At 43.3% G+C, this 23,085-nt stretch overlaps 2 protein-coding genes across 3 annotated transcripts; one reads left to right on the forward strand and one right to left on the reverse strand.

Annotated features, from left to right (window-relative positions):
• Positions 1-1,571: 1,571 nt before the first annotated feature.
• Positions 1,572-4,574, reverse strand: LOC133620233 (heat shock 70 kDa protein 1-like). Its single transcript, XM_061981538.2, has 2 exons — positions 4,435-4,574; positions 1,572-4,285 (listed from the first exon to the last, which is right to left on the reverse strand). Exon 2 carries the CDS (start codon positions 4,253-4,255, stop codon positions 2,357-2,359), a length of 1,899 nt encoding a protein of 632 aa, XP_061837522.1. The 5' UTR covers positions 4,256-4,285; positions 4,435-4,574; the 3' UTR covers positions 1,572-2,356.
• Positions 4,575-4,943: 369 nt separating this feature from the next.
• On the forward strand, positions 4,944-18,109 carry sh2b1 (SH2B adaptor protein 1). Of its 2 annotated transcripts, XM_061981537.2 has the most exons (10): positions 4,945-5,151; positions 9,244-11,174; positions 15,581-15,682; positions 15,743-15,834; positions 15,907-15,983; positions 16,051-16,206; positions 16,282-16,493; positions 16,554-16,728; positions 16,860-16,950; positions 17,268-17,427. In XM_061981537.2, the coding sequence occupies exons 2-10, from the start codon at positions 9,549-9,551 to the stop codon at positions 17,287-17,289; spliced, it is 2,553 nt and encodes an 850-aa protein (XP_061837521.1). In that variant the 5' UTR covers positions 4,945-5,151; positions 9,244-9,548; the 3' UTR covers positions 17,290-17,427. The 2 variants fall into 2 exon arrangements, with proteins under 2 accessions (XP_061837520.1, XP_061837521.1); XM_061981536.2 differs by lacking the exon at positions 16,860-16,950 and having other exon boundaries at positions 4,944-5,151; positions 17,268-18,109.
• Positions 18,110-23,085: the final 4,976 nt, after the last annotated feature.

A 23,085-nucleotide genomic window follows, 5' to 3' on the forward strand; every position in this document is an offset into this window, starting at 1 on the left:
GGCAGTGTGTCGCGCCTCGCCAAGGAGCAGCGAGAATACCAAGAAGCGCATATGCCAAATTTTCAAAGAGAACGGCCTACGGATCACGATTGAAGCCAACAAGCAAACCGTCAACTTCCTTGACGTCACTTTCAACCTGAGAAATAACAGCTACCAACCATTCACGAAACCCAACACAACACTCCAATACGTGCACCATGACAGCAACCACCCACCCACCACCACGAAAAGAATACCTACCGGAATTAATAAAAGGCTATCGATGCTGTCATCTAGCAAAGCTGAATTCGACCAAGCAACCCCCCCGTACCAAAAAGCCCTTGATGAAAGCGGATACAATTTCACCCTCACCTATGAACCCACGCCAGGAAACCAGCCAAAAAAGAACAGAAAACGAAACGACATCATCTGGTACAACCCCCCATACAGCAAAAACGTCTCAACTAACATTGGACACAAATTCCTCAATCTGATTGACAAACACTTTCCCAAAGACAACACCCTAAGAAAAGTATTCAACAAGAACAACATTAAATTGAGCTACAGCTGCATGAACAACATACGACAAATCATCTCAAACCACAACAAAACAATTGCAAATGAGCCGTCGGCCCCCGGACAGAGCGACTCCAAAACCAACAAAGGCTGTAACTGTCGAAAGAAACCTGATTGCCCTCTCAACGGGGGGTGCTTACAAACATCAGTTGTCTACCAATCTAAGGTAATACGCAAGGACATTAACACATCCGACACATATGTAGGATTAACCGAAGGAGAATTCAAAACCAGATGGAACAATCACAAGGCTTCTTTCAGGAACCAAAACCTGTGGAATACCACAGAACTCAGCAAACACATTTGGGACCTCAAAGACAATAATGTTGAATATTCAATAACATGGCAAATTCTTGCATCCAGCACACCTTACAATAGTGGTAATAAAAGATGCAACCTATGCTTGAAAGAGAAACTGTTTATTATTTACCGTCCAGACCTGTCATCCCTCAACAAGCGCAGTGAAATTGTAACAGCATGCCGCCACAGACGGAAACACCTCCTAGGTAACACATGAGCCAATCACCACGCCCCTACACCAGCCTGTACCCACCCACTCTGTGCCCTATATAAACCATGGTATGTGAATGCTCCCATTAAAATCTCCTGATGATTGAGGGTACCCCCCCTCATGAAACAGGCCTGTAGAGATCAAATAGTCTTGTGATTTTTTTCCCCACACATACATATATTGCGCTCTACTACGGTATCGAGCACTATTTTTTGGATAACCTTATTAAGACATATATATATATATATATATATATATATATATATATATATATATATATATATATATATATACGAAAATATTTTTAGCCCAATATGGCCCCCCAGTCAAAGAGTTTGTACACCATCCATCCATTTTCTACCGCTTGTCCCTTTCGGGGTCGCCGGGGGTGCTGGAGCCTATCTCAGCTGCACACGGGCGGTAGGCGGGGTACACCCTGGACAAGTCGCCACCTCATCAGTTTGTCCACCCCAGCTGTATATACTAAGGGTGCGCAAAAAATATTAAAACATTTCATAAGAATCAATTTTATAAAATATGTTTTTAGGCCATCTCCATGCAGCCAGAGGTGGATTTTCTAACCTGTAATCTGTTTTTAAAAAGTTTTATTGTAATTATTATACCAAATATTACAATGCGAGAATCGTTTTGACTCAAATCGTCACCCCAGGAATCAGAATCGGATTGAATTGTTAGGTGCCCAAATATTCACACCCCCAATATTTGCATGTATACATGCACGCATTTGTACAAGTGAAATTAGTGCGTGAAGTTGTAGAATAAAAACACTACCTAAGAGTTAAGCAGCAGTCAAGGTTTATTTATAAAGCACATTTAATACAAGTTCAGTAAAATTACACTGATAATAATAATATTAATAAAACAATTTACTTATAAGGCGCCTTTCTAGGCACGAAAAGACAATGTAGAAAATGTCATCATCATTGGATAAATAACAAAGATAGCCATAATTTACAGTTAATAAACAGTCAGAAATAATTGTGTTTTGAGTCTTGAAGAGGGAAAATGAGTCCATATTGTGAAGGTATGAGGGTAATGCGTTCCAAAGATGAGGGGCTAAGCGGCTGAAGGCTCGGGCCCCCATGGTGGACAGTAGATGGACAGATGACGAGGATCCTTACTGTACATTGATAAACAACTATAAAAACATCCAACAGGCTTATAATGAAGAAATAGAATATGTGATAAAACTGAATAAATTGTTTCCACCAATACAAAAAAGTCCAGTGCATAAAGATGTGACTTGAAATTTCCATAGTTTGTTACACCTCAGTCCACCTCTTCAATGGTGGGCCCCTGGGGGGCGGGCTTCGATCGTCCTCCCGCAGGCCCCGCCCCCTGACACAGCTTGCTGATGACTGGCTGACATGCTCGCTCCAGCTCGTTCTGCTTGTGCCGGAGCTCGTCTTTGTCAGCCAGCTGGTTGTTCTCCAGCCACTTGAGGGTCTCGTCACATTTGTCCATCAGCGCCTTCTTGTCCTCCTCGCCGCACTTGGCGTCCCGTACGCTGTTCTTCACGTTGAAGGCGTAGCACTCCAGAGAGTTCCTGGCGGCGACCTTTTCTCGCTGCAGCTCGTCCTCGGCCTTGTAGGTCTGGGCGTCCTGCACCATCTTGTCCATCTCCTCCTTGCTCAGACGTCCCTTGTCATTGGTGATGGTGATCTTGTTCTCCTTGCCGCTGCTTTTGTCCACCGCCGACACCTGGAGGATGCCGTTGGCGTCCACGTCGAAGGTGACCTCGATTTGCGGCACGCCTCGCGGTGCCGGCGGGATTCCGCTCAGTTGAAAGGTCCCCAGCAGGTTGTTGTCCCGGGTCATGGCTCTCTCGCCCTCGTAGACCTGAATGAAAACAGCAGTCTGGTTGTCCGAGTAGGTGCTGAAGGTCTGCGTCTGCTTGCTGGGGATGGTGGTGTTGCGTTGAATCAGCGGCGTCATCACGCCTCCCGCCGTCTCGATACCCAGCGACAGCGGCGCCACGTCCAGCAGAAGCAAGTCCTGCACGTTGCCCGAGTTGACACCAGTGAGGATGGCGGCCTGGACGGCGGCGCCGTACGCCACCGCCTCGTCTGGGTTGATGCTTTTGTTCAGCTCCTTGCCGTTGAAGAAGTCCTGTAGGAGCTTCTGGATTTTGGGGATCCGTGTGGAGCCCCCGACCAGGACGACGTCGTGGATCTGGGCCTTGTCCATCTTGGCATCCCTCAGCGCTTTCTCCACCGGCTCCAGAGTTCCTCTGAACAGCTCGGAGCACAGCTCCTCAAAGCGAGCCCTGGTGATGGAGGTGTAGAAGTCAACGCCCTCAAAGAGGGAGTCGATCTCAATACTGGCCTGGGAGCTGGAGGACAGGGTCCTCTTGGCCTTCTCGGCCGCCGTACGCAGCCTCCGCAAGGCTCGCTTGTTGTGGCCCACGTCCTTCCTGTGCTTCCTCTTGAACTCCGCCACAAAGTGGTCCACCAGGCGGTTGTCAAAGTCCTCTCCGCCCAGGTGTGTGTCTCCGGCCGTGGCTTTGACCTCAAAGATGCCGTCCTGCATGGTCAGGATGGACACGTCGAAGGTGCCGCCGCCCAGGTCAAAGATCAGGACGTTGTGTTCCTTGGTCTTGTCTTTGTCCAGACCGTAGGCGATGGCGGCTGCCGTGGGCTCGTTGATGATCCTCAGGATGTTGAGTCCTGCGATGGCGCCGGCGTCTTTGGTGGCCTGTCGCTGGGAGTCGTTGAAGTAGGCGGGGACTGTGACGACAGCTCTGGACACGGTCTGGCCCAGGTACGCCTCTGCGATCTCCTTCATCTTGGCCAGCACCATGGAGGAGATCTCCTCCGGTGAGAAGGTTTTGCCCTCCCCTTTGAACTGCACCTCCAACCTGGTCTTTCCTCCATCGGCCACTACTTTAAAGGGCCAGTGCTTCCTGTCCTCTTGTACCACCGGATCGTCGAACCTTCTTCCGATCAGTCGCTTGGCGTCAAACACCGTGTTGCTGGGGTTCAACGCCACCTGGTTCTTGGCGGCGTCGCCGATGAGCCTCTCTGTGTCGTTAAAGGCCACGTAGCTGGGGGTGGTCCTGTTGCCCTGCTCGTTGGCGATGATTTCTACTTTCCCGTGCTGGAAAACACCCACGCAGGAGTAAGTAGTTCCGAGGTCGATGCCGATAGCGATATCCTTTGATGCCGTCATCTTTAGGTTTAGTCTAATCTGGATGTCCCTCTGTGAAGACAACATGTTAACAACATAAATCAATCAATAAGGTGAAGTGTTGGACTGTTAAACATTGTAAAAACATAAAGTTAATCATCATAAAAGTTAATTTCCTGAGGAATAAAGTGAAATAATGAAGAGGAGAAGAGTCTACTTACGCTTGGATGTCCTTGGAGGAGAAATAATGATCCCCTGCTCGCCCATCAGCTCTTTTATACCCGGCGAGCTGACACTCTCGCAAGGTCTAGACGTTTCTCCATCAGTCGACGTCACCGACAGGGTCAATTTCCTGCTGGCACTGTCAAAATAAAACGGCAAAGGTTGTGTGAACGGACACTGGTTTTATTGTGAAGACAAGAAACGAGCAAGACTGTGAACATTGACGTGACTTTATCAGAACAATCTGGACTCTTCGAGATGAAGCGAGGAAATTGTAGAAGGTGTTTACTGACGTCATTTAATACCCACACTCACCTTCCTGAATCATCTAGAAAACATTGTTCTGGATTTTTATTGAAATGCTGAAACACATGACATTAACAAATTAAATAACTATTTCTAATAGAAAAATCAATGAGTCTGTTTTTAGCATGAATACAACCACGTCGCATTTTGAAACTAGGACAGATAAGATTATATATATTTTATATATTTTGTATTCGTGCGTTGAAGATGTCTCTCGCGCACCGATGTCGCGTTCTCGCCAAGTCTCGCGAGAGGAGCACAGGACGGCTCATCGCTGCAATCTTCTTGTTGAGCAACAATAACAAGCGTCAAAGGACGTGATTGTGCGGTTATGTTCACCGGACGCCGGTCGTCCTCTGGGTCGGGCCCAGTCGAACACATAGATGCCAACACCTGGCTGTGATGTACAGGTAGGTTTGTGGAGCGTCCATGCGAGGCGGTGAGCAGGTTTATTAATAGCCAGCTAGCTAGCTAACGGTTAGCATAGCTCGCTAAAGCATTCTGGATGTTAGCTGCTTGGAAATGATGACAAATGTAAACATTTCCTCACATTTTTTTCACACTAACCTCATTTTAGCTGCCTGTCACTGCAATAAAAGCCCGTTTTGCTGCTAGTGTGCGTTAAACAAGCGCATTGCTTGCTGCTTCACGTTAGCCTGCTAAAGTCTTGCAGCACATTTCAAACGGTGCATTTATCTGCTTGTATTAATATAAATAATAAAACATTTGAATGTTAGCCATCTCCTCTAAGCTTATCAAGTTTTCACCCTTTAATATTGACTTTCATGACTTTTGACACATTTCATGCATAGCTGCAAGTTACGATGACGAAGAAATGAAAAGAAAAACAATATTTCAGTATATAATAACATTTTATGTGTTCTAATAACTTCGTTATTGATAATAATTTCCTTATTATAATACCTTAATTTATGACCTTTTTCCCTATTATAATAATTTATTGATTGATTACCTTTCTTACCATTATAATAACTTCATCTATGACCTGTTTCCTTAATTTAATAATTTCTTCATTATTACTTTTTTCCCTATTATATTAACTTCTTCATTGATTACCTTTCCCTATAATAATAATAATAATAATGTATTAATTTATTGCCCTTTCCCTAATATAACTGTGTGATGTATTAATTTTTCCTTTTATAATAACATCTTCATTGATGACCTTTTTGCTATTATAATATCTTCATTTATGACCTGTTTCCTTATATTAATACCTTCTTTACTAGTACTGTTTCCCCTATTATAATAACTTGTTCATTGATTACCCTTTTTCCCTATTAATATAACTTTTGTAATTATTACTTTTCCCCATTATAATATCTTCTTTATTTATGACCCGATTCCTTATTTTAATAATGTTTTCATGTATTACTTTTTTCCCTATTATAATAACTTATTCATCGATTATATTTCCCTATAATAATAACTTCTTCGATTATTTATTTCCTAATTATATTTTCTTCTTCATTGATTATCTGTTTTCCTATTATAATAACTTCTTCATTGATAATGTATTTCCCTGTTATAACTTCTTCATTAATTACTTATTTGCCTGTTATAATAACTTGTTCATTAATTACTTAGTTGCCTGTTATAATAACTTCTTCATTAATGACCTATTTCCCTATTATAGTAGCTTCTTCATTGATTACCTATTTTCACCCTTTAATATTGACTTTCATGACTTTTGACACATTTCATGCATAGCTGCAAGTTACGATGACGAAGAAATGAAAAGAAAAACAATATTTCAGTATATAATAACATTTTATGTGTTCTAATAACTTCGTTATTGATAATAATTTCCTTATTATAATACCTTAATTTATGACCTTTTTCCCTATTATAATAATTTATTGATTGATTACCTTTCTTACCATTATAATAACTTCATCTATGACCTGTTTCCTTAATTTAATAATTTCTTCATTATTACTTTTTTCCCTATTATATTAACTTCTTCATTGATTACCTTTCCCTATAATAATAATAATAATAATGTATTAATTTATTGCCCTTTCCCTAATATAACTGTGTGATGTATTAATTTTTCCTTTTATAATAACATCTTCATTGATGACCTTTTTGCTATTATAATATCTTCATTTATGACCTGTTTCCTTATATTAATACCTTCTTTACTAGTACTGTTTCCCCTATTATAATAACTTGTTCATTGATTACCCTTTTTCCCTATTAATATAACTTTTGTAATTATTACTTTTCCCCATTATAATATCTTCTTTATTTATGACCCGATTCCTTATTTTAATAATGTTTTCATGTATTACTTTTTTCCCTATTATAATAACTTATTCATCGATTATATTTCCCTATAATAATAACTTCTTCGATTATTTATTTCCTAATTATATTTTCTTCTTCATTGATTATCTGTTTTCCTATTATAATAACTTCTTCATTGATAATGTATTTCCCTGTTATAACTTCTTCATTAATTACTTATTTGCCTGTTATAATAACTTGTTCATTAATTACTTAGTTGCCTGTTATAATAACTTCTTCATTAATGACCTATTTCCCTATTATAGTAGCTTCTTCATTGATTACCTATTTTCACCCTTTAATATTGACTTTCATGACTTTTGACACATTTCATGCATAGCTGCAAGTTACGATGACGAAGAAATGAAAAGAAAAACAATATTTCAGTATATAATAACATTTTATGTGTTCTAATAACTTCGTTATTGATAATAATTTCCTTATTATAATACCTTAATTTATGACCTTTTTCCCTATTATAATAATTTATTGATTGATTACCTTTCTTACCATTATAATAACTTCTTCATCTATGACCTGTTTCCTTAATTTAATAATTCCTTCATTATTACTTTTTTCCCTATTATATTAACTTCTTCATTGATTACCTTTCCCTATAATAATAATAATAATAATGTATTAATTTATTGCCCTTTCCCTAATATTATAACTGTGTGATGTATTAATTTTTCCTTTTATAATAACATCTTCATTGATGACCTTTTTGCTATTATAATATCTTCATTTATGACCTGTTTCCTTATATTAATACCTTCTTTACTAGTACTGTTTCCCCTATTATAATAACTTGTTCATTGATTAACCTTTTTCCCTATTAATATAACTTTTGTAATTATTACTTTTCCCCATTATAATATCTTCTTTATTTATGACCCGATTCCTTATTTTAATAATGTTTTCATGTATTACTTTTTTCCCTATTATAATAACTTATTCATCGATTATATTTCCCTATAATAATAACTTCTTCATTGATTATTTATTTCCCAATTATATTTTCTTCTTCATTGATTATCTGTTTTCCTATTATAATAACTTCTTCATTGATAATGTATTTCCCTGTTATAACTTCTTCATTAATTACTTATTTGCCTGTTATAATAACTTGTTCATTAATTACTTAGTTGCCTGTTATAATAACTTCTTCATTAATGACCTATTTCCCTATTATAGTAGCTTCTTCATTGATTACCTATTTCCCTATTATAATAACTTCTTCATAGATTACCTTTCCCTATAACAATAACGTATTCATTTATTACCCTTTCCCTATTATTATAACTGTTTTATTTATTACTTTTCCCCTATTATAATAACTTCTTCATTGATTATCTTTTTCCCATTATAATAACTTCCTCTTTTAGGACCCGATTCCTTATATTTGATAACGTTTTCATGTATACATTTTTTCTCTATAATAACTTCTTCATTGATTATCTATTTCCCTATTATAATAACTTCTTCATTGATAACGTATTTCCCTGTTATAACTTCTTCATTAATTACTTATTTGCCTGTTATAATAACTTGTTCATTAATTACTTAGTTGCCTGTTATAATAACTTCTTCATTAATGACCTATTTCCCTATTATAGTAGCTTCTTCATTGATTACCTATTTCCCTATTATAATAACTTCTTCATAGATTACCTTTCCCTATAACAATAACGTATTCATTTATTACCCTTTCCCTATTATTATAACTGTTTTATTTATTACTTTTCCCCTATTATAATAACTTCTTCATTGATTATCTTTTTCCCATTATAATAACTTCCTCATTTAGGACCCGATTCCTTATATTTGATAACGTTTTCATGTATACATTTTTTCTCTATAATAACTTCTTCATTGATTATCTATTTCCCTATTATAATAACTTCTTCATTGATAACGTATTTCCCTGTTATAACTTCTTCAATAATTACTTATTTGCCTGTTATAATAACTTTTCAATAATTACTTATTTCCCTATTGTAATAACTTCTTCATTGATTACCTATTTCCTTATTATAATAACTTCTTCATTGATTACCTATTTCCCTATTATAATAACTTCTTCATTGATTACCTATTACAAACTCTTGTAGTTGTGTTACAACAGCAACATCGTAAAAGCAAAGGTCATGTTGCAAAAAGTCTGTTGCAGTTGACATTGTTTGTGTCGACAGGATGTGGCGCCGCTCCTCTGGATGTTTGACGTTTGTGACCGAGAGGAAGACTTCACACATCTTGCCTCGTCGCCACTTGACCGCCGCTTTTGCATCTGGTATGAGGAAACATGGACGCCGCCAGGATCATGTAGCATAACTCTCTGGGCTCTCATAATGCATTGTGCTGCCAAGACAGGTTCTTAGTTTGCACTTTTAGTGTAAGCAAACAGACCGATGTGTGGCGTCTTCGCCCGCTCGACTCGCTTCCTCCAGCTGTGCATCTTGTGTTCAGACTGATCTGATTGGCCGCCGTCGGCGAGAGAATGAACGGCTCTCTTTTGACCCCGCCCAGCCCGCGGGCCACAAGTTCCTCCCCCTTACCCCCTTCACCGTCCCCCTCGCCGTCCCCGCCTTCCCCGCCGTCCCCCTCCCTCCTGCCGCTGTGCCCGCGACCTCCTCCCCTCCCCCCTCTGGTGTGCCCCCCGCCCCAGTCCCACCCCTTGTCGCTGTCAGACACGCCCACGCCGTCGCCCTCGCCCTGCCTCAGCTGGACTGAATTCTGTGAGCTTCACGCCCGTGTGGCTGCCGGAGACTTTGCACGCCACTTTCGGGCGTTCCTCCTGGAGAACCCACACTACACCCCCGACTCGGCCGCCGCTTTCTGCCGCCGCTTCACGGACCGCTTCGTTCGCCACTTCCAGAGCGAGCTGGAGGGGGCACTGCCGCCCAGCTGTGCTTCTGGAAGGGATGATATGGTGAGCTGGGCTCCCCAGTCGGATGCCACCTCCCTGGAAGAGGAAGCCACGTCCCCGCTGTCGGCGTCCGGGGCAGCCGTCCCGTCCTCTACTGTGACACGGCCCGCCTCCAAAGCTGCGCCGACACGCCTCGTGTTGGACGGCCGCGGCAGTGACAGATTTCAAGACTCTTACGCCCATGGCCAGCTCCTGCCGCCGTCCTCATCGTCGTCCTGCTGCTCCTCTGTTGGAGGAAACAACGGCAGGCGGGACGACAAAGGCGCCGCTGTGACTTCCGGCAACGGCGAAGCGCCCGTGGAAGAAGAGGAGGACAGCTGGCTCGGGGCGGCGTCTGTAGGGGAAGACATGGAGCCGGAAGAGCAGGACGCTGAGGCCGTGGAGACGGACGGCTCCCCCTGTGCGCCCCACACACCTCCCTCCTCCTCCTCGGTCACACCCCCGCCCAGCGCCGCCTCCAAAAACAAAGTGAAGAAACGCTTCTCTCTGCGCAGCGTGGGACGCAGCGTGCGCGGGAGCGTGCGCGGCATTCTGCAGTGGCGCAGTGCGTCCAGCGACTCGGCGCCGAGCCCGCTGCCTGCCAGCTACAGCTACACTGTGGGCGTGCAAGATGCCGCATTCTCCAGGAACGCCGCAACCCAGCCTCCCACGCCCACCTCCTCCATGCCCGTGTCTCTTTCCATGCCCCTCGCCCTACCCCACTCTTCCTCCCTCCCCCCCTCATCCTCCAGCAGCGCCACCTCTCTGTCTCTCTCGGACCGGCGGCGGAGCAACGGCGAGGGCGGAGAAAAGGACAAGTGGAGCCTGCGTCTGGAAAAACTGCGGCTGACGCGATCCCCGCCTCCCGTCCTCACCGCAAGCACCGCCTCCTCCGTGCTGCCTGCCGGCAGCGGCGCTGGCTTGGTCCCGTCAAGGAAGGCGGGCCGTCTGGTACGGGAAGGCGCCGTGAGCGTCAGTTCGACCAACGACGAGCTTAGCGGAGGTCACGGTTTTTCGGGCTTCTCCTTCGCACTTCTTCATCACGGCGCCGACAACAACGCCACCCAGGTGGCTACAGCGCCGCCTCTGGCGAGTGGCGGGAACGTGCCCTGGAAGGGCGGTCGCTGGCATAAGTGTCGTCTTGTCCTCCGAGAGAGGGAACGAGAAGGCGGTGACCGCGGCGATGACTTCTACCTGGAATTCTTCATTCCACCAAAGGTATGTCACGATGAGGCAGCCATGTTATTAAATGTATGTCAAGTTGAACGTCTTCAGAGAATATCCATACGTTAGAGCAAACTTTTTCCACTGAAAATCAAAGCATGCGAGGGCCATTTTGATATTTTAAATTTTTCAAATCAATAAATTGTATAGATTTTTTCCCCTAACCTTCAGGGCTCCCCTTGAATTTGGCCCCGGTACCTGGAAGGGTCTCAGTCACAAACATTTTGAAAATAAGTAATATAACATTTATTTTTCCTATTATTATTTAACGCTCTAATATCTAGATAAACTTATATATTTCGATATAAAGTAAAAAAAAAATGTTTTATGCCCTTTTTGTCAAACAAAACCATGTTTTTGATGGCAAAACACAAAATATGCAATATTTTCCCCCAAAAAATGTCATAGTGGAATTTTAGATGTGAAGTAATTGGAGCCTTAAATAAGTCAATGATTCATAAGACTATGGATAATAATTATTTTTTTGTGCATTACATTTTATTTTTTTTAATTAAAATGATTGGAGACCCAAAAGGGCCCCACTCATAAAAGTGTAAAAAATAAGTCATACACTTTTATATTGTCTCTTCAAATATATTCGTTGAGTATAATTTATTACTATTTTTTGAATGTTTTATTTTTTTCAATTTGTTTGTTTTATGCCATTTTTGTGAAAGAAAACTCATTTTCTTTATATGGCAAACACAAAACTTACAATATTTGCCCCCAAAAATATTTCAAAGTGGAATATTTGATGTGAAGTAATTTGATCATTGAATAGGTCAATAATTCATAACATTGATTTAAATTATTATTATTATTTTCGAACAAGCCTGCATGGCAACATTTCACCTTTTTCTTGACATTTCACCTGTATGCTCTTTTTTTCCACTTTTATATGTTTTAAAAACATTTTAAATCTATCCATCCATCCATTATCTACCGCTTGTCCCTTTCGGGGTCGCGGGGGTGCTGGAGCCTATCTGTGCTCATTAATTCATTTATCGTATTTTTAGAATGTGCCTCTGGCCGTTAAAAAATTAGCTGTGGACCGCAAATGGTTGCTTTATGAAACTCACGTCCTCCACAATTACATTCATAATATGAACAAAATAGAAATATTAGTGTACAAAGTCAAAATAAAGACGTATCATTTGATGAATGCGATACAGGGATCGAAAGATCAATTGTAATGGTGATGCTGACATGCAAATACGATAGTGCAGTAATGTGTGATTGGTTCTGTGATGCAGCTCGTAATTCAAAGTAACCCTAACCCAAATCAATCTTAGCCCCTAATAACAGCGAAATTGTAATATTTAACGATTTTTAATAATAAAAACAAACTTTTAGGTAATGACTATTGTATAAAAACAGTACAATAGAATGTAGTACAAAAAAATACAGTAGTTTTATGAAGTAATGTAATAATAATGTACAGCATTTATTAGGGGTGCACAAAAACAATTATTAACATCCGAATCGCAATTTTTATCCATCCCGATTCTAAATCGATTGAAACATTTCTAAAATTGATTTAAAAATACAATTACATTTTTTTATTTTGCGTATATATTTTTTTTATAATATTAAATTAAAAAAATGTGTTTAGGCCATATCCTTGCAACCAGAAGGAGCTTTTCTAACCTGTTTTGAAAAAGTTTCATTATAATTATTATACCAAATAATACATTTCGAGAATTGGTTTGAATCGAGAACTGATTATAAATCGAATTGTCACCCCAGGAATCGAAATCGGATCGAATCGTTAGGGGCCTAAAAATTCACACCTCTAGTGTTTACCCTGTGGACTTCTAAGGTATCTCCTTCCAGCTGCTTCTCCGTCAAACACCATCAGCAGCTTCTCCATATTTTCTGGATGAATGTCCTCCCTTGAGATATTACTTTACCTTCCTTGGCTGGCGTTATTCTATCCTTGATGGCCTCCCTCTGCTTCTGTGATGCAGGTTGTAAAGTGTTGTACACATGTACCGGGTCACCAAATCAGCTACTCACACACCTCTATCCATCCATCCATCCATCCATTTTCTACCGCTTATCCCTTTCGGGGTCGCGGGGGCTGCTGGAGCCTATCTCAGCTGCATTCGGGCGGAAGGCGGGGTACACCCTGGACAAGTCGCCACCTCATCACAGGGCCAACACAGATAGACAGACAACATTCACACTCACATTCACACACGAGGGACCATTTAGTGTTGCCAATCAACCTATCCCCAGGTGCATGTCTTTGGAGGTGGGAGGAAGCCGGAGTACCCGGATGGAACCCACGCAGTCACGGGGAGAACATGCAAACCTAACTCTCGTTTTTGATTAGTTGTTTCCTTAATTCAACGAAAATCATCCACTTCTTTTCCTCAGCACTTGAAAAAACTAACTAACTTACGAGATCATGCTAGCACACAATTTGGTCAGATCTTAAAGGTTGTACTGTGTCTTTAAAAACCATCTTCTCCCGCTTATCCGAGGTTGGGTCACGAAGGCAGCAGCCTGAGCAGAAAAGCCTAAACTTCTCTTTCCCCAGCCAGTGTCTACCCAATGTGCCCTGGGTCTTCGCCATGGACTCTTACCAGTCAGATGTTCTGTAAACACCTCCACTGGGAGGTGTCCGGTGGGCATCCTGACCAGATGCCCAAACCACCTCAGATAGCTCCTTTCAAAGTGGAGGAGCAGCAGCTTTACCCTAGGCTCCTCCCCAATGGCGGAGCTTCTCACCCTATCTCTAAGGGAGAGCCCGGCCACCTGACGGAAGACACTCATTTTGGCTGATTGTACGCGTGATCTTGTCCTTTTGGTCACGACCCAAAGGTCATGATCATAGGTGAGGATGGGAACGTAAATCGACCGATAAATTGAGAGCTTTGACTTCCTGCTCACCTCCTTCTTTACAACGACGGATCGATACAGGGTCTGCATCACTGCAGACATCAGCACCGATTTGCCTGTCGATCTCACGACCCACTCTTCACTGGTGAACGAGACTCTGAGGTACTTGAACTCCTTCACTTGAGGCAAGATCTCCTCCCCAACACTGAGAGGGCACGCCACCCTTTTACGGGCGAGAACCATGGACTCGGACATCTGCAAAAAGCAGAGACATAATCCTGGAGCCACCAAACGGGATCCCCTCAATGCCCTGACTGTGCCAATAAATGATGTCCATAAAAGGTATGAACAGAATTGATGACAAAGGGCAGCCACAATCACGCGGTCCGATACCCCAAACTCTGTAAGCACCACCCACAGGACTTCCAGAGGGACACGGTCGAATGCCTTCTCCAACCAGTTTACAAAACACATGTAGACTGGTTGGGAAAACTCCCATGCACCCTCGAGGACCCTGCCGAGAGTATAGAGCTGGTCGACAGTTCCACGACCTGGATGAAAACCACACTGCTCCTCCTGAATCCGAGGTTCGACTCTCCGGCGTAGCCTGCTTTCCAGAATACCTGAATAGACCTTACGGAAAGGGTGAGGAGTGTGATCCCGCAATAGTTGGAACACACCCTCCGGAACAGCCCCCGATGTCCATGGAATGTTGCAGAGTCCTGTCAACCACGACAGCCCCACAGCATCCAGAGCTTTAGGAAACTCCGAGTGGATCTCATCCAACCCCGGGGCCCTGCCACTGAGGAGCTTCTTAACTACCTCGGCAACCAGAAATAGTAGAGCCCACCACAGAGTCCCCAAGCATTGCTTCCTCATAGGAAGACATGTAGGAGGGATCAAGGAGGTCTTCGAAGTATTCCCTCCACTGATCCACAACATCCCAAGTTGAGGTCAGTGCACTGCTTCCCTCTAAGGCGGCGGTTGTGGGTCCAGAATCGCTTCGAAGCCGTCTACCTCCCTCGTGACTTGTTCAAAGTTCTCCCAATGGTGGGAATTGAAACTCCCTCTGACGAGAGACTCTGCTAGACATTACCAGCAGACCCTCAACAATGACTTTTGGTCTGACTGGCATCCTACCCCACCATGCCTCTACGGGCTATGCCCGGTCAGGCCCCATGGGGACAGGCCAGGCATCAAGCCCCACCTCCGGGCCTGGTTCCAAAGGGGGGGCCCAGTGACCCGCGTCCGGTTGAGGGAACTCTGAATCCTTGGCTATTCCTTTTTATAGAGATGCTCTTTGTCTGGTCCCTCACCTAGGACCTGTTTGTCTTGGGAGACCATACCAGAAGCCCCCAGACAACATAGCCCCTCGGATCATTGGGATACACAAACTCCTCTACCACGATAAGGTGGCAGTTCAGAGAGGAGTTACATGCAGTAAAGATGGTAGTTAATTGCACATCATGAGAAGAGTGAGGATGTAGTGTTTTGTGTCCTGGTGTGAACCCACAACAATGGTTGCCAAGTAGTCAGAGCATGTTTCGTGTGTCCAGTCGTCCAAAGCGCGGCTGACGATCCCGTGCGCCTCCATTGTGGACGTGAGGAGCACGACGGCGCAGGAGCTTCCCGACAAAGAGAACACCTTTCTGCTACAGGTAACCCAAGGCCTCATGCGGCGCGGCCAAGCGTCAATGACGGCTTGTGTGTCCTCTCAGTTGGAAGGCTCCACCCAGTACGTGATGGAGACACGAGACGCCGTCCAGATGAGAGCGTGGCTCAGCGACATCCACAAAGGCATCTGTCTCAGGTGAGGAGGGTAGACTGGAAGGGGGCGACATACCACATGCAGCATGCACGCTGACATCTGTGTCTCCCGCAGTGGACAGGAGGATCCAGAAGGTGGCACTGCGTTGGAAGGGAGCGCCATGCCGGAGATTGTGGAGCGTCTGTCACAAGGTGAGCTTGTCAACAAACACTTCCGACATGGCGACGAGCGTCATGCCGCTTCCTCTGCTCACCGCAGTCTGTTATGGCGGCCTGGGAGGCTCCTCCCCTCTGATGGACGGTCTTCCGCCCGAGTTGCCGCCCCGCGCCCCTCTGGACGAGCCTGACGGGCGCGTTCCTGGAGGAGGTGGGGCTAGCCTGGGTACGCCGTTTGCCGAGACCCCAGACGCTACAGGTAATGCGACGAATTGTCCTTGATGATGGTGATGATGATAATGATAATGATAATGACCGCCCCTCTCCCACACAGGCTCCTTTTTGTTCTCAGAGGTGACGTCCGCCGAGGCGCTGGAGCACCCGCTCAGCGAGTGTCAGTGGTTCCACGGCACCTTGTCTCGCCTCAAAGCGGCCCAGTTGGTTCTGGCGGGCGGTCCGGCCAGCCACGGCGTCTTCCTGGTTCGCCAGAGCGAGACGCGGCGCGGGGAATACGTCCTCACCTTTAACTTCCAGGGCAAGGCTAAGGTGAGCGGCTCGTCTGCTTTGACGTGGCGGGCCTTTTCCAACATGGCGTCTCTCCTCCAGCACCTGCGCCTGTCGCTAAACGAGAACGGCCACTGTCGAGTGCAGCACCTGTGGTTCCAGTCCATCTTCGACATGCTGGAGCACTTCCGGGTGCATCCCATCCCTCTGGAGTCCGGCGGCGCTTCCGACGTGACGCTCATGAGCTTCGTGGGCGCGGCGGCCGTTCGCCAGCCGGGTAGGAGCGAGCTCATTCGCGCATTGCGCTGCTATTGTTGCCTTTTTAGCGCTCACCAGAGCGGCTGCTTTAAACGAGCGACGCCCACCTGTCGCTGACGCGTGTCTTGTGTCCGTGACTCGTCCTTGCAGGCCGGGACAGGGCGGGCAGTCGGCCTACAGTCTGTGATGTCATCACCACGCGCCATCCCGACTCTCCATCAACACCCATCTCTGACTGTGTGTAAGTGCGACCGGGCGCGCGTGCGAGTGAGCGAGTGATTGGCGGTCAAATGATCAAGCTAGCATGCTAGCTTCCTGCGCTGGAGGACAACTTCCTGCAGCTCATGGCTGCCACGAAGTAATGCACTGGTTTAGCCACGCCTCCTTCAAAGTACATAATGGAAGCGATGCTAGCTTGTTCAGGTGTGGACCGGCCCACTGTTTCCATGACAACCATGGCCTCCATAACAACCGTCATTTTGTCTCTCCCCCCCAACCCCACGTCACTTAGTCCCTCGTTTTCCTCCCTGTTGACGTTTTTATCCTTGCTCTCCGCAGACTTGACCAGCAGACCCCGTAGTCCTCCTCAGCCGCCCCCGCTGCCGCCGGGACGCCCGCCGCCGCCAACTCCACCCCAAGAGAGAGGAAGCGAGGCGGAGCCGGAAGGGGCGGCATCAGGCGGCGGAAGTGGAGGCGCGGCGGAGGACTGGGAGGACCGGGACGCTCCTCTCCGCCAACTGGAAGCTGCGGAAGGGGAAGAGCTGGAGGCAGCGAGGGCGCCACGAGCCGTCGATAACCAGTACTCCTTCTTTTGAGGAGCGTTTGTTTTGGTCGCCAGGTGAGCAGCAGGTGGCGCCACTAACACTAAAGGGGCGAAACAAGATGGGACGCCCGCTGAGAGCGTCTCCACAACACTAACGAGCACGACGAGTCCACCAGCTTAGCTTCCTTACCTCGCTGGAGTCCGACCACGCTGTGATGTCACAAAAGTGGAGGTGCTGCGATGTCACGACTCCGCCCCCTCGCTCTCCACATGAAGAAGACCTCGTCAAGAATAGTATTCATTTTGTTTATTCACATGTCTTTGTGCCTTTTTGTTTGGGGATCAAAGGATGGAGAAAAAAAAGAAAAAAAGATTGGTTATCTTCTGCGGGCGGTCTCTCTGCCGCACTGTTGTGACAAAACGAGAGCTGAGCCAGAAGGCAAAGCTCTCGGTCTACCGAGCTATCTACATTCCTACACTCACCTATGGTCATGAAGTGTGGGTCATGACCGAAAGAATAAGATCGCGGATACAAGCGGCCGAAATGAGTTTCCTCAGAAGGGTGGCTGGCATCTCCCTTACAGGTAAAAGCCAGTAAATTAGAATATTTTGAAAAACTTGATTTATTTCAGTAATTGCATTCAAAAGGTGTAACTTGTACATTATATTTATTCATTGCACACAGACTGATGCATTCAAATGTTTATTTCATTTAATTTTGATGATTTGAAGTGGCAACAAATGAAAATCCAAAATTCCGTGTGTCACAAAATTAGAATATTACTTAAGGGTAATACAAAAAAGGGATTTTTTAGAAATGTTGGCCAACTGAAAAGTATGAAAATGAAAAATATGAGCATGTACAATACTCAATACTTGGTTGGAGCTCCTTTTGCCTCAATTACTGCGTTAATGCGGCGTGGCATGGAGTCGATGAGTTTCTGGCACTGCTCAGGTGTTATGAGAGCCCAGGTTGCTTTGATAGTGGCCTTCAACTCTTCTGCGTTTTTGGGTCTGGCATTCTGCATCTTCCTTTTCACAATACCCCACAGATTTTCTATGGGGCTAAGGTCAGGGGAGTTGGCGGGCCAATTTAGAACAGAAATACCATGGTCCGTAAACCAGGCACGGGTAGATTTTGCGCTGTGTGCAGGCGCCAAGTCCTGTTGGAACTTGAAATCTCCATCTCCATAGAGCAGGTCAGCAGCAGGAAGCATGAAGTGCTCTAAAACTTGCTGGTAGACGGCTGCGTTGACCCTGGATCTCAGGAAACAGAGTGGACCGACACCAGCAGATGACATGGCACCCCAAACCATCACTGATGGTGGAAACTTTACACTAGACTTCAGGCAACGTGGATCCTGTGCCTCTCCTGTCTTCCTCCAGACTCTGGGACCTCGATTTCCAAAGGAAATGCAAAATTTGCATGGTTGGGTGATGGTTTGGGGTGCCATGTCATCTGCTGGTGTCGGTCCACTCTGTTTCCTGAGATCCAGGGTCAACGCAGCCGTCTACCAGCAAGTTTTAGAGCACTTCATGCTTCCTGCTGCTGACCTGCTCTATGGAGATGGAGATTTCAAGTTCCAACAGGACTTGGCGCCTGCACACAGCGCAAAATCTACCCGTGCCTGGTTTACGGACCATGGTATTTCTGTTCTAAATTGGCCCGCCAACTCCCCTGACCTTAGCCCCATAGAAAATCTGTGGGGTATTGTGAAAAGGAAGATGCAGAATGCCAGACCCAAAAACGCAGAAGAGTTGAAGGCCACTATCAAAGCAACCTGGGCTCTCATAACACCTGAGCAGTGCCAGAAACTCATCGACTCCATGCCACGCCGCATTAACGCAGTAATTGAGGCAAAAGGAGCTCCAACCAAGTATTGAGTATTGTACATGCTCATATTTTTCATTTTCATACTTTTCAGTTGGCCAACATTTCTAAAAATCCCTTTTTTGTATTAGCCTTAAGTAATATTCTAATTTTGTGACACACGGAATTTTGGATTTTCATTTGTTGCCACTTCAAATCATCAAAATTAAATGAAATAAACATTTGAATGCATCAGTCTGTGTGCAATGAATAAATATAATGTACAAGTTACACCTTTTGAATGCAATTACTGAAATAAATCAAGTTTTTCAAAATATTCTAATTTACTGGCTTTTACCTGTGTATATATAGGGTGAGAGTTTAGTCACCAAAGAGAGACTCGGAGTAGAGCCGCTGCTCCTTCGCTTGGAAAGGACCCAGCTTAGATGGTTCGGGCATCTCGTGCGGATGCCTCACGAGCGTCTCCCTAGGGAGGTCATCGTTGCACGTCCCACTGGGAGGAGACCCCGCGGCAGGCCAAGGACCAGATGGGGGATTACATCTCCTCTCTGGCCTGGGAACGCTTCGGGATTCTTCAGGAGAAAGTTGCTAATGTTGCTCTGGAGAGGGAAGTTTGGGGGTCTCTGCTGGAGCTGTTGTCCCCGCGACCCGATTCCGGATAAAGCGGTTGAAGATGGATGGATGGATGCGGGTTTTCCCCGCGTCTTTCTAACGCCGTCGTCGCCTCCTTGCCCTCGCCATTCATTCAGCAAAAAAGAAAAGAAGGGGGAGGGGCAGGGGGATGAACGTTTTCTACTGTGCCTTTCTGTGTTTGCTCCGTTTAACGCTTTCCTTTTTTGCGCCTCATGTTGTGTTGTCACTTTGACCACTCTTTGTGCCTTTCTGTCTCTTCTCGCCCCCTGTGGTTAGTTTCAGGTACTACATCGATTCTAATATAAATAGTGAAACCTTACCGCTCTTCTTCTGTGTTTGTGACCACAACGCTTCACCCACGTCAACACTCCAAGCACAAACACATTAGTATGGTGGCCAGCTGTCAATCAAAGTGGACGTAAGACGCTTTTAGCCACGTGGATCAGGTTTGATTGGCGCGGGGCTCAACCAATGAGAAGCTAGATCGCGCTGCCGTCCACAATGGGCGCTCGTTTTAATTACCAGCCCCTCCCGAGTCCCGGGCAAGGGTGTTAGGAATTATTCATACATGAATATTATTTACAATATAAAGTAAACGGTGCAAATTAGTGTATATAACTAACGTCCTGTGTCCAATAACAATACCACTTGATCAATAACACAACACATATTTGTGAAATAAAGATAAAAAAGGAACTGAAGATAAAAAATATCATTTATTTAACTGAAGATGAGCCATATCTCATCTGATTGATACTCGTACTAGTCGTTGGTAGTTTTCCCTGACCGATACATGTTGGATCAATATGTATAGATACTGTACATGTTGAATAAATAGATTTATTGATAGATGTATAGATACTGTTGGATCAATAGATGTCTCGATACCGGAATCAGCTCTGGTGAGATGGAGCAAGTTCAGTGGCGAAGAAGAAGAAGATTGTCGTGAATGTCAGGAGATTGCAGGTGAGAAATGTTTAATCTTCATTATTTTTTGATTAAGTACCTTTTGTCTGTGAAACAATGTTAGCATGTTCCTTCTTAGCTATAGCAACATCGTGCTAATTATTCTCCTAATTATTTACCTTTTGTCTGTGTAACAATGTTAGCATGTTCCTATTTAGCTTAGCAACATCATGCTAATTATTCACCTTCCCACTCTTCCAGCCCTTAATAACCTTCACTGAAGCGTTGTAACGAACCCCAGCACTATTTAACATCCAGCAACCGTTTGTAACGCTTTTTAAAGTCCACCGACACATTGTTACATTCACTAACACTTTTTCCCCATTTACCAACACATTGTAACGTCTACTAACCTTTTGTAACGCTTTTTATGGTCCACTAACACTTTATTTTACATTTACTGACACTTTTAAACATCTACTAACACGTAACATCTACTAATATTTGTTTTACATTTACTAACACTTTGTAATGTTCCCTAACAGTTTGTGACATTTACTAACACCTTTTTACATTTACTAGCAGTTTTTAATGTTTACTATTTTTTTTACATTTACTAACGCTTTGTAATGTTCACTAACGTTTGTAACATTTACTAACACTTTTTTACATTTACTAACACTTTTTTGTTTTTACATCAATAACAGTTTGAAATGTTCACTAACACTTTGTAACATCCACTTACACGTTTTCCCCATTTACCATAACATTGTAACGTCTACTTTGTAACGCTTATGAATACTTTGTAACGTCTTTTTATGGTCCACTAACACTTTTATTTAGATTTACTGACACTTTATTACATCTACCATTTTGTAACATCCACCAACACCTTTTTTATTTACATTTACCGGTACTAACATTTTGCAATGCTCACTATCACTTTTTTACGTTTACTGACACTTTGTTACATTCAATAACACTTTGTGACATCCACTAACACATTTTTACATTTACTAACACTTTGTAATGTTCACTAACAGGTTATAACATTTACTAACACTTTTTTTCTTTACATCAATAGCATTTTGTAACATTCTCTAACACTTTTTGTTACATTCACTTACACTTGTTTTATATTTACCAACACTTTGTAACATTCAATAACACTTTCTGACATCCACTAACATGTTTTTTACATTTACCAACACTTTGTAATGTTCACTAACAGCTTGTAACATTTACTAGCACTTTTTTTTTTTTTACATTTACTAACACTTTTTTTTACATCAACATTTTGTAACATTCCCTAACACTTTTTGTCACATTCACTAACACTGTTTTATATTTACCAACACTTTGTAATGTTCACTAACACTTTTTTTTTACATTCACTAACATTTTGTAATGTTCACTATCACTTTTTAAGTGTACTAACACTTTGTAACATTCCCTAACACTTTTTGTTACAACCATTAACACTTTTTTATATTTACTAACACTTTTTAATGTTCACTAACCGTTTGTAACATTTACACACCTTTTTTTTTTTTTTTTTACATTTACTAACAATTTTTACATCAGTAACACTGTAATGTTCACTAACAGTTTGTAAGAGTTACTAAAACTTTTTTACAGCAGTAACACTTTGTACATTTTATAAGCTGTTAGTGAACATTACAAACACTCATTTGACATTTACACTTTTTTACATCAGTAACATTTTCTAATGTTCACTAACAGTTTGCAACATTTACTAACACTTTCTTTTACAGCAGTAACACTTAGTAATGTTCACTAACCGTTTGTAACATTTACTAAGTGTTACTGAATTTAAAAAGAAGTGTTAGTAAATGTTACAAACGGTTAGTGAACATTACAAAGTGTTGATGAATTTAAAAAGTGTTAGTTAATGTAAAAAAACAAGTTTGTAATATTGTTTGTAATGTTCACACAGCTTGTGACATTTCCTAACTCTTTATTACATTTACTATCACTGTAATGTTCACCAACACATTTTACATGTATTGATCTGATTGCTGTTGTGTTATTGATCTGATCAGTGATGCGTAACAACACACCTTTCAGGTAAACATCATGTGTGATCAAATTAAATTGGGTGATTAATCTGCCTTTATTGTTAATTAAACTGTGAAGTAATTAATGAAATAGCTCAACAAACATATCATTTTACATTCATTTGATCATAATTTCAATTTTGATTAATTAATGACACATTTACA

Source organism: Nerophis lumbriciformis, linkage group LG24 (assembly GCF_033978685.3).
Source record: "Nerophis lumbriciformis linkage group LG24, RoL_Nlum_v2.1, whole genome shotgun sequence".
NCBI lineage: Eukaryota > Metazoa > Chordata > Actinopteri > Syngnathiformes > Syngnathidae > Nerophis > Nerophis lumbriciformis.